The sequence below is a fragment of the Panulirus ornatus genome, chromosome 29 (genome assembly GCF_036320965.1).
Source record: "Panulirus ornatus isolate Po-2019 chromosome 29, ASM3632096v1, whole genome shotgun sequence".
NCBI classification, from domain to species: domain Eukaryota; kingdom Metazoa; phylum Arthropoda; class Malacostraca; order Decapoda; family Palinuridae; genus Panulirus; species Panulirus ornatus.
The window spans coordinates 12,883,669-12,900,093 of NC_092252.1; the positions used below are offsets into that span (position 1 = coordinate 12,883,669).

General features: G+C 37.5%; 1 protein-coding gene across 1 annotated transcript in view; it reads right to left on the reverse strand.

Moving 5' to 3' along the window:
• The window catches only part of SdhA (succinate dehydrogenase, subunit A (flavoprotein)), a 29,493-nt gene that overhangs the window by 6,504 nt on the left and 6,564 nt on the right, over positions 1 to 16,425 (reverse strand). Inside the window, exons 4-10 of the mRNA XM_071679221.1 lie at positions 15,184 to 15,307; positions 14,439 to 14,532; positions 11,707 to 11,880; positions 9,138 to 9,295; positions 7,532 to 7,737; positions 4,723 to 4,881; positions 3,807 to 4,004 (exon numbers count right to left, since the gene is read on the reverse strand). Coding sequence (XP_071535322.1) covers positions 3,807 to 4,004; positions 4,723 to 4,881; positions 7,532 to 7,737; positions 9,138 to 9,295; positions 11,707 to 11,880; positions 14,439 to 14,532; positions 15,184 to 15,307 — 1,113 coding nt within the window. The remainder of the gene's footprint in view (positions 1 to 3,806; positions 4,005 to 4,722; positions 4,882 to 7,531; positions 7,738 to 9,137; positions 9,296 to 11,706; positions 11,881 to 14,438; positions 14,533 to 15,183; positions 15,308 to 16,425) is intronic.

Consider the following 16,425-nt stretch of genomic DNA (forward strand, 5'->3'; position numbering starts at 1 on the left):
AGAAAGAAATAAATCATAAAACATGAATTGGGTAACAAGGAAAACCAAAAGAAATGGGATATGTCTCTCTTTCAAAGAGAGTGTACAGCTTAACACTGTATGGCAACCTGTAATATATGCAAATATTATGAACAACCATATAAATAAAGGACATGGAAAAAGTATAAAACCCTAATCATCAACTCAAAACAATAATGTTTTTAAAACTTTAATGGAAGTAAATTTTGCCTGGACATTTGACACTGAATCACATTTTTCATGAGAAAAAACTTTAAAGTTAAGATAGGAAAACAGATCTAAGTTCTTAAGAAACAGTAAAGTTAAAGAAGTAGCGAGCAGAACAAAGACTGATTAAGCAGTTGTTCAGTCTGGGGTAATAACACTACAGCAAGCAGAATGATAAGATCAGAGAATGAGATACTAATAGGCTTCACTCTACACATAGACAAAAGTGCACCTAATGGAATTCAATGAAAACAAATTATGAGCCATTAAGACATAACAAATTGATGACAAAGTATATAGGCCACAGCTACAAAGAAAAAACAGAACCACAAAGAAAGAGCACGAGTCCAGGGGTGCAGAATGCAGAGTTGTTATCATAAAGTAATAATGAAGTACTGCACACAGATCATGAAGAAGATTTTGCCTCATCAATGGTTAATCACCTGACCACTCTTGCAGAATCATCAGTGACTACATGTAGTACTAAAAGCAAATTGCCAAGTAGCACACTGGGTGGTCATCCAACACACAGGTCAGGAAAAGTCATAATAAACTCTGTGTATACACATTTCACAGTTTGGTGGATTACGAAGGAGGCACTGTACATTTAACAGGTATAATAGTACAGACAGCAAACAATATCTGAACAGCAGTGAGAGATGATGAGCAGAAAGGAAGTTGGTGGAACTGAGATACAGTCTAATGATGAAGACGAAAGCATATCAAACCCAGCATATGGAGGTCAGGATGGCAGTCAAGCTACACCAAAAAGCTAAAAAAAAACCATAGGACCTCAAGTGTGTTTTCCCATGTAGAAGGAGCATCATCTGATATCTTGATGATGCCTCTTATATGAATATGGAGTTGGTTGCAAACAGGATAATGGAAAAAGAACATGTGGTGACTGTAGACCTTGATGAGACTTCATGAGTGAAATGTTCAGATGCCATTAATGTATGAAAAATTCAGTGTCAAAGAACTGAAAACATCAAAAAGAAATCTTGCTAAACAAGAGGACAATGTTTCTGTAAATGTAGACACCCTCCTAAAAACTTTGCTCTGTCTGAAAGTTGTTAGTAATGATATGCAAGGTTGGAGTAACAGGACAAGTACAATTTGATAAATGTTTATTTTGTATTGTTTATAGTTCAATATGGATAAAAATAACTCAAAATTTTGACATTTCAGTGATGTTTCCTTTAGTATTCCTATACCTGTCCTGATGAACAATATCCATATAAATGTTTGATTTAATACTAACAAACTCAAAAAGATGCCAATATCACAAGTTTTAGTCAGCATAAACACCAAATTTTTTTGCAGAGAATGAACAATTTTGGCTGCCATTTTGAATTTTTCATTCTATCAACCTAGGGTGTCATTCTACATAAAAAATTCCATCGGATTTGTATTCTACGCCCAAAATGACTGTAAAAACACTCCTTTTTAAGATAAAATTCATAAAAAGTCAAAAGTGTGCCCAACCCTATTATCATGTATGCAAAACAAGGATAAATAAAGTAGAAACAAATGCATCTAAACAATGATAAAAGAAACCAAGCACAAACAAGAACAGAAAATCTATGTAAAGATATTTGATCATATAAGGCCGTTTGTCTGTCATAAAGAATAAACTAATATTTGTCATACTTAGGATTATTCCTCAAAGGAAATCTCTAGATTTTCTCATAGTAAGCAATATGTGCTAGCCTTGCCTTTTGATAAAATGATGGAAGCAATGGATAGAAGTAACAGGTAGTAGCATTAAATTGCAGATATAGGTAGGAACATTAGGTAGACACATTAGGTAGAAACAGCCACCAGGAACATTACGTAGAACCCTCTGAAAACATGCTTCACTTGCCCTCTCTCAGTGGCCTGCTGAAAGTTAAACACTAAAGGCTAAGGAAAGGAGAATGCAGCTCACCAGTTACAGAGACTCTTTTGTTAGCCATTCCCTTGAGGGAGTTTCCAAAGGGAACGTGCATTAAAGATATAGATAGACAGATTGATTACTGAAAAGTAGTCAATAGGAAAATTTTGTCAGGAGCATTTGGGAGAAGTCGTAGGTTAGAACATTACGTAGGAGCCCCTGGAAACTACTAGAGTTGCTCTCTGCCAGTGGCCTCTTAAAGGTGAGGCATAAAGGCTAAGAAGCAGCATCTTCCTTGAAGGAGTTCCCAAAGGGAATGGGTATCAGAGAGATATAGATATATAAATAAATCACTACAAACCTTAGCTATTCATGGCAAATTACTGTACATATGAAAGGTACACGTGGAAGTACAGGTAATGCACGCAGTCTTCAAGAGGTATTGAACTGAGGATTAGCAGAAATGGGTCTCATACCACACTGAAATTTACCAGTTATGGAAACTCTTTTGCTGTGGCCACCCCCTTGAGGAAGTTCCCAAAGAGAATGGACGTCAGAAATACAAATACATAGATATATAGATAGGGTAAGGCGATGAAAGTAAACAACAGTAAAACACATTGAAACCAAATATTCTATGACTTACGACATATAATTTCATCATAAAAACCTTGAAAGGGTTCGGCAAAAAAATCCTGCGTATTAATATATGAAATAAAGTGTTATAAGATGCCCAGGGTTACTACTAAAATAACCACTGACCTTCTATCTAAATATTTATATCTCTAACATCTGCTCCAATTGGAACTCCCTCAAAGGGGTGGCCACTGCAATAGTCTCCATAACAAATGAACTCCAGTGCTGATTCTTAGCCTTTTGTGCCTCACTTAAAACAAGCCACAGGCAGATGGCAACTCTAGTGCACTGTTTGCAGAGGTTCTTACCTAATTTTCCTAATAATTGTTTCTATCCAATGCTCCTGCCTACTACTTCTAGCTACTGCTCCTACCCTTTAGTCAAAATGTAGGGCTAGCCCACAGTGCTCACCACAAGAAAATTTAGTTATGAAGAACGAGCTGCGAGTTATGTGTTGTCAAGCATTACATATGACAAGGAGAAATTATATACTCATGGACAGAATGCTATTAGTTCAAGTGTGTGAAGCAAAAAAGAAAAGACAGCTACCTGGGCCAGAGGAGTGCAACTTGACAACCATTGAAGTTCTGGCTCACTAAGCAGCTGTCACTAACCCTCCTGATACCTAAACGAGTGGTACTGGTAATATACCTCCCCAATTGCTGGCTGCCTACCAAATGCAACCTACTCTACTGACCTTGCCTACTTATCCTACTATATCAATAAAACAGAAAATAGAAATATTAAGAATATCATGAAAAATGTACTTTCGTCTACTTAAAATCAAATCTAATCACAGAATATCACAAAAAATGTACTCTTTCACCTACTAAAAATCAAATCTAATCACATTCTTATTAAGACGTCAAATGAAATGAGTTAATCTACAAAGTACATGAAGTGAATGGACCCAGCAATGAAAGAAAACATACACCATGTCTCAAATATCACATCTTTTATTACACTGATCACTTAAAGTACTAAATAATAAAATAATACAGGAATAATACACAAATTAACATTAATATTACGATAATACTGCACCATTATTACCTGTGGGAAAAAAACTTACTTGAGACAGTTCACAGATGGGGTCCCCTGGCTTATTCTCCTCAGCAATTGTGTGGGCACAAGCACGGCCAAACACAACAAGATCCAAAAGAGAGTTAGCTCCAAGGCGATTTGCTCCATGGACTGAAGCACACCCTGACTCACCCGCAGCATACAGGCCAGGAACAATTTTGTCTTCTTTTCCATCACTGGTAATCACCTAATTTCATCAAAATGAGGTGATCATTATATTTAGTATAAATGGGTAAGAAAACTAAATACTAAAATCAATCAACATTCAAGGGAATCAGCAATCATACAGAAACAAAATCTTAATACAATGTATTCTACCAGTTCAACATGCAATATTCTACATCATGACTGACAACAGTTTATCTGTAAATGATAAACTGTTGTCCAGCATACTATAATACATGTTTAAGTAAAAGTAATTAATGAATAACTGCCTCCATGACCAAAAACTGTCAAATATATATGGTCAATGCTCATATTTAAATAAAAACAATTTTTCTTACATAATCATACCAATCTTTCCATAATTCCATTTCTTTAGCCAGTACTCCATCTTCACTCAAGTCTTCCAGAATGTATCTATATCTTTTTATATGTCTTTAAACTTCAACATCAATCTTCAGTTTCTGAAGAATTTCCTGAAACTTCTCCTTAACCTGATTTTAATTCCTAATTGTATATCCACTCTGTTTAAATTCACTGTCTGAGATTTTCAAACTTCTAAACTATTTAAGACTTTCCTGTGTCTGGCATGAAAGACTGAGCAATAAGGTTTCTCATCAATTCTGTAAAAAAAAATTTCATACAAAACAGGATGATGTTCTACGAGCAATTTCTAAAGTAGCTAAAATGAATTTTCAACCTTCCTCATTACTATCAATCAAAGTGCCACAAATTTAACATACCTGTCCTTTGTAATTGGTTGGGATTCCACCCATATTGTAATGTACTGTAGGCAGAACAGGGATGGGTTCACGAGTTACATCTACACCAGCAAAGATCATGGCAGTCTCTGAAATACCAGGCAACCTCTGTGCCAGTTGCTCTGGAGGCAAGTGGTGAAGCTGTAAGGAAGATAATGCCATTTAACACAAAAATTCAGTAATAAGGATGATGATAATAATAATAATAATAATAATAATGTCCCTGGGGATAGGGGAGAAAGAATATTCCCACATATTCCCTACGTGTTGTAGAAGGCGACTAAAAGGGGAGGGAGCGGGGGGCTGGAAATCCTCCCCTCTTGTTTTTTAATTTTCCAAAAGAAGGAGCAGAGAAGGGAGCCAAGTGAGGATTTACCTTAAAGGCTCAGTCCTCTGTTCTTAACACTACCTCGCTAATGCGGAAGATGGTGAATAGTATGAAAGAAAGAAATAATAACGAGATGGCGAATAGTAACAAAGAACGAAATAATAATAATAATAATAATAATAATAATAATAATAATAATAATAATAATAATAATAAATGAAAATCTTACACGTGGGCTACATTTCTATTTCTCCAGTAAAAGGAAAGCTCAAAAGGAGTCAAAACACTATTGTACCCTAAATGAAGTCTATTAGTCTGTATTTCACCTCTATTACCATCAAAATTCTTGAGACAGGCTAATGTTTATGCAACCCATGCAACTATTCAGCAACCCATCATGGCCAACAACAATCATTAAAGCAGTGCCGTATGTAGCAATTCCCAACAACCAATCCACTTGACTTACTACCATTTAGTGTCTGTGCTTTGTGCTTGTTCATGTACATGCCTAAGAAAGGGATCTTCAAATAAAAAGGGGAAGGAGGAGAGAGGGAAAGAACTGGATACTTAAGAGGGAACTGCCTCTGGGAAAGAAACAGTTTCATATTTCACAACCTACATTTCCCTCCTCCTGAATGAGTCCAACAATAAACACAAGAGCTAACATGGGAAACTGCGATCACAATGAAAGAAAGAAAAGATTTTTTCCCATACATATTCACCATTTCCTGCATATTATCTTCAGCTCTCTCAATCACACCCATTTTATCATCACATCTCTCTCTTACCCTTCAGTCACTTACTCAATCAAACCACATATTGGCTTCAACATTGTATTTCCAACACTTTCACCCTCCTCTGCCCATCCTTATCTACAAACTATGCCTTACAACCATGCAACATTACTGAGACTACCATTCCTTCAAGCATGACCATTTTTGCCTTTCTAGATAAAGAGCTCTCTTTCAACATATTCCTCACTGCTCCCAGAACCTTTGCCCCCTCACCCACCCAATGACTCACTTCCACTTCCGGGTATCTAAAACACTTCACTTCTTCCAAATTTTCTCTTTTTAAACTCATATCCCAACTAATCTGTCCCTTAACCCTGCTAAACCTAATAACCATGCTTTTATTCACATTTACTCTCAACTTCCTCAATTCACATACTCCTAAGCTCAGTCACCAACTTCTGTAGTTTCTCAATCAAATCTGCCACAACTGCTGGGTCATCAGCCAACAGCAACCGACTCAATTTCTAGGCCCCACACTCCCTACAGACTGCATACCTGCCCCTCACTCCAACATCTTTGCATCTATCTCACTCACCATCCCATCTGTGAGCAAATCAAACAACTATGGTGATATCACACATTCCTGCTGCACAATAGCCTTCTCCTGGATCCTCTCACTCTCCTCTCCTTCTATTCGTACACTAGCCTTACACTCCTCACAAAAACTTTTCACTCCTTCTACAAGTTTTCCTCCCACACCATATATCTGTAAGACAAAGCATCTCTGTCAACCCTATTACATGCTTTATTCTGATTGATACATGCCACATACAAATCCTTCTTTTTCTCCAAGTATTGCTCATAGGATATTCTCTAAAGAGAACACCTGATCCAACCACCCTAAACCACTCATGAAACCACTTTGTCCTTCCCCAATCTGATGCTTTGTACATGCCTTCATCCTCTCAATCACCACTTCCCCACACAACTTACCTGGTATGCTCAATATCTTTGTAGTTGAAACATTTCCTCAATCTATTCTGAGTGAGCTGAGTGAATATGTATGGTGTAAGGGTGTTGTGATGTGACTGTAAGGTCATCTACATATGAAAGGACTTTCACGTTGAGATCTGCCTGAGGTAATGGGAGGTCATGTAAAATGAGATTGAAAAGAGAGAGAGAAAGAGGTACTTTTTGGGAACTCCATTAAAGAGCTTAAAGGTTTTACAATTAAAGCCATTTTGACAGACTGGTATGCCATGGCTTAAGCCAGATACCCACTTATGAACCAGCTCCAAGAGGATCGCGGTTGGCTGCAGGCCAACTGCCTTGCCCAGGATGTAAATCTGGTCAGGTTCATGTGCAACTCATGGTCAACAATGCTAACCATTACACCATGAGAGCTTAGTTATTGAATCAACATTTTTACTTGAAGAATTAGACACAGAAAATTAGTACAAACATTCACGTCATTGAACAATGAGCTCCAATTATCCATTTATTTACACTATCATACGAAGTTTTGCAGGAACACAACCCACCATTCTATGGGAGCTACTAGTAAGCAGTTTCTGGAATTATCAAAATCAAAAGATGAAACCCCATTTCCAACTGGTATCTCATTGGTGTGTGTAGATTTATAGATTTAGAAGTGCACAGAAACAACCATGCCAAAATATTAATGGGTTTCCTTTTACTTTAACCCTGACACAGTAAAGTTTTGCCTTACCTGCAAGTACACATGATCCTTCTCTGGACCACAACCCCGACCTTCTCGAATTTCAATAGTCATAGAACGTGACACAACATCACGAGATGCCAGATCTTTGGCAACTGGTGCATAGCGCTCCATGAATCGTTCTCCTTCAGAATTAACAAGATAGCCACCTTCTCCACGACAACCCTCAGTCATCAAGCAGCCAGCACCATAGATACCTAAGCATGAGCAAAAAAGATAGAAAATATCAAAAAATTTTTCTCAATTTCCTACACCTATCAATTTCTCCTAATTGTATCTTGCCATTCACACTTTCTAATTTCTATCTCTCCTTTTCACTCAGTTAAGTCATTATCTTTCACTCTTTTCCCTTTTACATGGGGGGTACATGAGGTGCTTTCAGCCATGTGCCTTCTGAGGGAATTTACTCTCCAGAATATATTGCCCACATATTCCCTGCATGTTGTAGAAGGTGACAACAAGGGGCAGAAGTGGGTGGCTGGTAATCCTCCCTTCCCATGTTAGTGTCTAAAAGAAGCAACAGAGCAAGGAGCCAAGAGAAGAATTTCCCTCTAAGACTCAGTCATCTGTTCTTGTTGCTAACTTGCTCATGCAGGAAATAGCAAGCACCTATGAAAAAACATATATTCTCTCATTCTTCTATTTCTACTCATGCCTTAAACTCTTGAAAATAGCTCTCACTCCTAGTAGTTTTCTTCCCACACCACATATTCATAAGATCTTCCACAAGACATCTCTATCAACACTATCATGTGCTTTCCCAAGATCCTAAGGTGCCATATATAAATCCCTCCATTTCTCTAATCATTACTCAAACATTTCCTATAAATATTCAAATCCCTCTTTTTAGATCAGGAATTCCCAACCATCAGCCCTTTCTTTTAGAACACAACTCTATGAGCTGTTCGCCATTTTCATTCACCTTACTGAATACCCTGTGCTCCACAATCATACCCTAAACTGCCACGACACCTTCACATTTAAAGATATAAATATACTGTACATTAATCAGGCTATTATATGCTTGTACAGCTCAGACTTAGGTGCCTGAGAGTTAGGAAAATGCAGATACATCTATCTATAAATCTAATGCCTGTTCCAATTGGAACTCCCTCAAAGGAGTGGCCATGGCAAGTCTTCATAACTAAAGAACATTAGAGCTGCTTTTTAGCATCACATCATGCTGTGGTAGAAGTTGGGCAGTTTTATTTCTATGAACAATACTTCAAGAGTGTTCGCACTGTCTGTGATCTGTTCGGTTAGTTGTCAATACCAGGGGATGTTGATGTGTATGTCTTATGAGAGCTCCTTCTTATCCTTTTTTCTTTCTGTCTTGACTTCGTGTTGACTACTTGTAGAAAGAAGGGAGGGTGGAATTGGGTGCAACTCCTGTTTCTTAGAGAAGTGCTGTATGAATGTTGTGTCCATTTATTCCCTACAGTCAATTTTTCTATTACACTATCTTATCACTCCAAAATAACAAAAAATCTCTACAAATCTGCTGGTAAGTCTTCCCAGGTTTTCAATCGCTATTACAATAACACACAAAAAACCTAACGAATAATACTCTTTACAATATAAAGCTTAACTATCATACCTGTGGGATGGAACTGGACAAATTCTAAATCTTGGGCTGGCAGTCCTGCCCGTGTGACCATGGCACTGCCATCACCTGTGGAGGTATGGGCTGAAGTGCAGGAGAAGTATGCACGACCATAACCACCTGTGGCCAACACTGTATTCTTGGAGCGGAACCTAAAAAAATGAATGGATTTCAAATATGAACATGACTTTCACAACTTCAGAGGGACCTATTTCTTCCTTATGATATCAAAAAGTCATAATTCCAAGTTTATTCCATTACCTGCCACTTTAAGCCTTATAGAGAAATGTCTTTAGTTTGCCATGGTTAGGAACAAGCTAATGCCAAACTAGTGACTTTTCTTAAGTGTAGATACTGAACACTTCTAAGGATTCTAATGCCTGCTACTACTATCAATGGAATGCAGTTGTCTAATTCACAGAACTCTAATCCTACAGAAGCTCCTTGTTTGATGTATTAGAAATTTTTCTGAAAAGTGTTGCTCTACATGAAATAATTTCAAATGAAGCCAACTTTGCCAAGACTTAATTCTATGTACCAGGGATGTTTTCCCTCACATATTCTGTTGTGTTACTTGAACTCATTACAGATTATCATCGTAAGGCAAAAGGTAGTGCTTTACTGATATCAATAAAACATCATCTGCTACAATATCACTTTAAAGCATTACTGTCTTACTGTCATCCACTATCACATCATATGCTGTATTGTATTAACACATCCACAACTACTGCTCTTGATGCTGGGCACTTCTTACTTTTGGCAAAGCTATGTAATAGTTACAAAGAAACTAAGGTCTAATCAAAATAAAGTCTCTGCGTAATAATGTCATCCGAAGAGTTTTCAAGAGTGTAACAACCAAATAAATCAATGTATTCACTAGTGATAAAATGAAAAATCATTGGTGAAAAAAAGTGGCAATACACTGAAACGTGTCTGAAGGGAAACATAAGGAACATCATCCTGTTGGGTTCTCCCTAGAGAGTGACACCAAAGATTACACAATGAGCATCATAGAGACTCTGTGTACACACCTTCAGAAGCAGTGGAAACATATGGAACAAGGACATTCATACAGAGAAGTCAACAGGAAGTGAGATTTGCACCAACATAAAGAGAACTAAGAACTGCCAAGCAATACATACCAACACAAGTCAGTGTAGTGCAATCTTAGTAATACTCTCTCAGGAAGTTTGTTATTTTTCCCTAAGTAAGGCAAGGACTATACTGCTTGTTTCTTGGTCATTTTGTCATTTTTATATGATGCTCTTTCATTTCACAGGTGAGATATTGTTCTTCACTTGAACAACAACCACTCACCAGTGACTAGAAACTATGGCATTGGTGCTGCATAGTCAAATTCATAAAAATACATGCAGAAAATACAAATTCAAAAAAATATATACAAAAAGCAAAAACCAGTTGATATAACATATATTTTTGTAAACAGGGCGTTCTATTCTATCATAAGAACATTCCACCAATTCTGCTACAATCCTCTTGAATTTGGGGACTTACATTTGGTGACTTAAGTGCTACTTGAAGTTTAAGGATACAGGCAATTTTCCAAACCATAGAAATCATTCGGAACTGGACAAAGTTCTGTTTTTCCAAACTACTGGAAGCTGAAACCTTTTCTAAAAGGTTAACACCTAGATTTTTAGGTTTCCTGAGTCAGCTAAATATAAGAAATTCCATAAAAAGTATGTGGGATGTCTGATATCTAAAAGGCAATCCAATCTTGGGAGAAATCATTATCCTTGTAAGGACAACAGTTCCATCATCATAAATACATTGAAATACTGCTAGTGAAGGGAACTGTAACTTACAGATGTCAGAGAAAGTAGGTGCAACTGCTTTTTTTATCACATTCACTTTCTTCCATACACAAATTTCCCATTTTCAACCTCACAGTTCCTGCCATATCTCACTGCTTCATTTCCCACTGAATGAAGTGGGTCTGGTACATGCAGCCTTCATACATCATTCAGCGAATTCATCTTTCATCCTATTTACATTCAAAATGGGAAGCAGAGAGTAATTGGAGGATATGACACTAATTCTGAAAGAATTTTTTCCAGCTCTGAATCAAGGCAGGCAAAGGACTTAGGAGCATTGGTTTCTATGTCATGCCTAAAAGAACCAATTAAAATGGGGCTACCAACTGACCCCTAATATACATACATATAAATGGCCCTCAAAAGTATTCTTTCTAAAGCCATAACAACAATGCATTCCTCTCATATACTATCTTAAATCGGCTGCAATCCTCAAGCCAAGTTTTACATACTAACCTGCTGTACTGATCATTAATCACATAATTAAACTACTTCTGGCAAAGTTTTCTTTTGAACCTGATAGCTTTTTTTTTCTATGCAAAATCAGATGAAACCTGATCATTTTGTAATTTTCAACAAGGGAAAAACTGAGAGTTGCTATCAAGTCTCCCTTACTAAGATGAAGAACATTAGATAAAGCATTAGTTATGGTATGGCTCTAAATACTAACACTAGTTCACTGGAAATGAGCAAACACCTGAGAAAAAACCTACAATGTTACTCACCTGTGAATTGATCCATCCTCTAGACAAAGGGCAACAACACCGCAACATTCCCCATTTTCCATTAGAAGGTCTAGAGCAAAATATTCAATGAAATAGTTACAATCATACTTGAGAGACTGTCCATAAAGTGTGTGTAAGAGAGAATGGCCAGTGCGGTCTGCCACACAACAGCACCTGTTGACAACGAAAGATTATATATAATTATCCACAAACTGGTATAATTCTTTTACAATCTAATAATCATACTCCATCAAATTTTGATAAGAAGGACCAAGTGTATACATGCAACGTTCAGGGAATCAGTTAGTATAACTGACGTCCTCAGTCCCAGCCTAATAATAGGGTATGGATACCCCATTCCCCAAGACTTGCTTCCCAGCTACCTCACCATTCATCTAAGTAAAGGTTTTTAAAGAGAATAAAGAATTACATTAACTCAGTAAGAAACAAAACATGCTTTTTTATACCAGTTCATCATTTCCACCTTGGCTAAGTAGCAGTAAGCAACAAACGAATACACAATGGAGGGTAAATAATAGCTTGGCTCATCATCCTATTCCTACCCTTATGCAGTTAATCAAGTTGCAGAGCATTCCCAACCCTAGGCTCCTGCCCCTCAATTGTATTTATAAAATGCTAGCACTATGTGGGAAATATTATTTCTACCCTATCCCAAGAGTTAAACATACATTCACCTTCATGAAAACACAGAACTGACCAATCTCTGCTTGTATATAGTATCTTTTTTTCTTTATCTTAAAGACTACAGTCACGGATGAAAGTCCACATCAAGGCTGGGCCTAAACTGAAATAGAGAATTATGAAGTAGAAAATGAAAAGACAAGGGAAAGTATTTAAAAATTTTTGAGTATTTAAGAGACCTGCCTTTTGAAATGCACCAGGTCACAGGTATTGGGAAAGACACGTGAAGGTAGAATTCCAAAGCTTCGATGTGTAAAGAAAGAAGCAGGTATCAAAACAGCCCATTCTTGAGTAGCCGATGGCCACACAATTATCATGTGATGCAGCAGCTTGCTGAATATTTCATGGTCTAGCTAGTGGTAGGGGCACATAAGCAGCTAGCTCTTAGGAGCAAAAACCAAAATAATACCTACAGAAGAGGGAAGGTGAACCAACATTGTGGCATAGAGGGTCAAGTGTGGAAGTTAGCCGAGGACAGCTTATAAAAGTCGGACCGCTTTCGACTCGAACTCTGTCAAGTAAGGATACAGAGCTAGAACAACCCCAACTATGAGAGCAGTATTCCATACAAGGAAGAATCAATCCCTTGTAAACATAAATGGAGCAACTCTTCCAAACAGAAGTTTCAACATCTAAACATGACAACCAGTTTCTCAGAGGCAGACTTAGCTATTCCTGTAATGTGGGGTTTCCAAGAAAGAGTGGAAGTCACAGTAATACCAAGTATGTTAAATGAGTCAAGAGGTGGAATTACCGATCCATCAAAGGAGAGGCGAGAGTTGTGAGGAGTTTTTGATAGAAATTGGGTCTTGGAGGCAATCAACTTAACAAGATTTTGCCTACCCCACTGAGATATCCTGTCCAAGTCTGAGTTTACAGAGGAAGCTGTGTCAAGATGAGATGCGGATTAAGTGACAGCCAGTCTCGGGATGTTAATGAATACTGATTATGATGACTCAACAATACAATTTGGTGATGAGGAGGTGGAAACATCTTACTGACTTTCATCAGAATGTTCAGCTGCACCAGTTCCAATGCACAGGTGCCATAAGACTAAAAACTGATGTAAAAGATTCAGTAATTGGTTAAAGGTGCAAGTTATTAGATTTGGAATAATAGCCTTATTTCTTATCAATTTTGATATAATTAATTCATAAAGAACAAAATACACTGAAGCAAAGGTCGGAATGTGAAAACTATTGTGCAATAACAACTTTCATTTTTCACCAAACATTTCTCACTTTTCCAAGAAATTCCTTCACCGTAGATGATACAAATATCATATACTGCATAATGGTATTCATATTCAGTTTCTCTATATCAGGTAAAAGATTTATTCTTGATTTTTATTGATGAGTGAACTTATCATGTACCATTCAAGAGAACTTTTTCATGTGTTCCTGAATTCTTTACAGTAAACCATCATTTTATTCCTCTAATAAGTTTTCATGGAATTTTACTGTCATATCCAGATAATATGTCTAATATGATGTTGAATATTTAATAGAAAAAATTACTAATTAATTTTTGGGGTCAGAAAACAGACATTTTAGGGCATCCTGTGAAAATTAATTCAGCAAAAAAATTTAACATACATATACATTTGCTTCCAATTACTTTAAACATTGTATACACTAATCACAGAATGCTAAGTGAAAGAAAGTGAAAATGTGAGAGAGAGAGAGAGAGAGAGAGAGAGAGAGAGAGAGAGAGAGAGAGAGAGAGAGAGAATAATGATGTATTCATCCTACTTGGTGAAGTACAGTGAATGGTGTGTGATTAGCCTTGCCCAGCCTCCAACCAAACACCTGCACATTATTCACAGAAATAATGGGAAATGCCTTGCATACCATTTAAGCCATGATACAAATGACAAACTGATATTTTTGTGAGTTTTTGAACGTAGTGAAAATGTACACATCATCAGTCTGTCTACTTAACTGCTTTGAGTGACAAGAACTAAAACCTCCATAGTCCAAGGGGTGAAATATACAAATGAGACTTCTTAACCCGAAAATATAGTTGCTAACCTGTGAGCCTGCCCACCCTTTCCAAAGTTATAACTCTGACCACCAAAGGCTCGTTGATAAATTTTTCCCTCTGGAGTACGGCTAAAGGGCATACCTGAAAATAAGAAAAAATTCTCATTTTATATATCAATTTACATACATGAAATACATAAAACTAAAAAGAAAAAACTTGCTATGAGAGATCTCAAGATACCCCACTTCTAACCGGCACCATCTCTTCCACCCCTTCAAGAAGACATGCACAGAAAACTGCATAGGTTTAGATTAAGCAGATGTATGTACTTTAATGCATATGAAAACTAAAGTAGATATGGTACAAGAGGAATACACATCTGAATGTTGGTGATGAAATAATTGTGCTTGGTTAGAATTCTTTCTCCCCTATCCCCAGAAATGTAACTGGAAATAAATTCTGCATCTAAAGAGTTAAAGAGAGCCATCCTGCATAAAATGATCTGGATTCTGCTTAAACAGATTAGGGATTCCACATGCTATCCTCATTTATGTACTCTACATTATCATACACTAATGTGCTGCAAGCATATATATACAATATTACAGCAACAATAAAAGACCTTTTTTTCCCTCTAAGACTCAGTCATATGTTGTGGACACTACCTCACACATGCAGAAAAGTAAACATGTCTGAAAGATTAAAAAGAGATAATAAAAGAGACAGTCTAAACATCTCCTTTGGCTAAGTCAGTATTGACAATTGCTCACTGGTACAACATGGAAAACTTACCATAATTTTCCAGTTCAATGACAGCTTTTGGAGCCTCACGAGTCATGTAATGGATGGCATCCTGGTCACCCAGCCAATCTGAGCCCTTCACAGTATCATACATGTGCCATACCCAATTGTCCGGCTGCAAAAGTTGATTTGCTTTAGCTTAAAACATTACTTGACAGCCCATTTTAGCAAAATATAAGCTATAGTAATTCAACCCTATGCAGTTACGGCCTGAGTCATTAATAACTTAAAGCTAATTAGCATTTTTCAGATGTAGTCACCACATTTCCCCTAAAATTCTATCACTAATACAAGTTGAAGCAGCCATGTTACATTATATAAAACACTTAACGGATAAAAACTTAGGCATCATTTAATGCTCATCACAAGATTTTTTCTTTTTTTTGCTGCTGTCTCCCGCGTTTGCGAGGTAGCGCAAGGAAACAGATGAAAGAAATGGCCCAACCCACCCCCATACACATGTATATACATACGTCCACACACGCAAATATACATACCTACACAGCTTTCCATGGTTTACCCCAGACGCTTCACATGCCTTGATTCAATCCACTGACAGCACGTCAACCCCGGTATACCACATCGCTCCAATTCACTCTATTCCTTGCCCTCCTTTCACCCTCCTGCATGTTCAGGCCCCGATCACACAAAATCTTTTTCACTCCATCTTTCCACCTCCAATTTGGTCTCCCTCTTCTCCTCGTTCCCTCCACCTCCGACACATATATCCTCTTGGTCAATCTTTCCTCACTCATTCTCTCCATGTGCCCAAACCATTTCAAAACACCCTCTTCTGCTCTCTCAACCACGCTCTTTTTATTTCCACACATCTCTCTTACCCTTACGTTACTTACTCGATCAAACCACCTCACACCACACATTGTCCTCAAACATCTCATTTCCAGCACATCCATCCTCCTGCGCACAACTCTATCCATAGCCCACGCCTCGCAACCATACAACATTGTTGGAACCACTATTCCTTCAAAGATATCCATTTTTGCTTTCCGAGATAATGTTCTCGACTTCCACACATTCTTCAAGGCTCCCAGAATTTTCGCCCCCTCCCCCACCCTATGATCCACTTCCGCTTCCATGGTTCCATCCGCTGCCAGATCCACTCCCAGATATCTAAAACACTTCACTTCCTCCAGTTTTTCTCCAAGAACATTATGTTACTTATAATGCTTACCACAGGTACACCACTGATTTTCAAGCAATTGATGGTTTGGC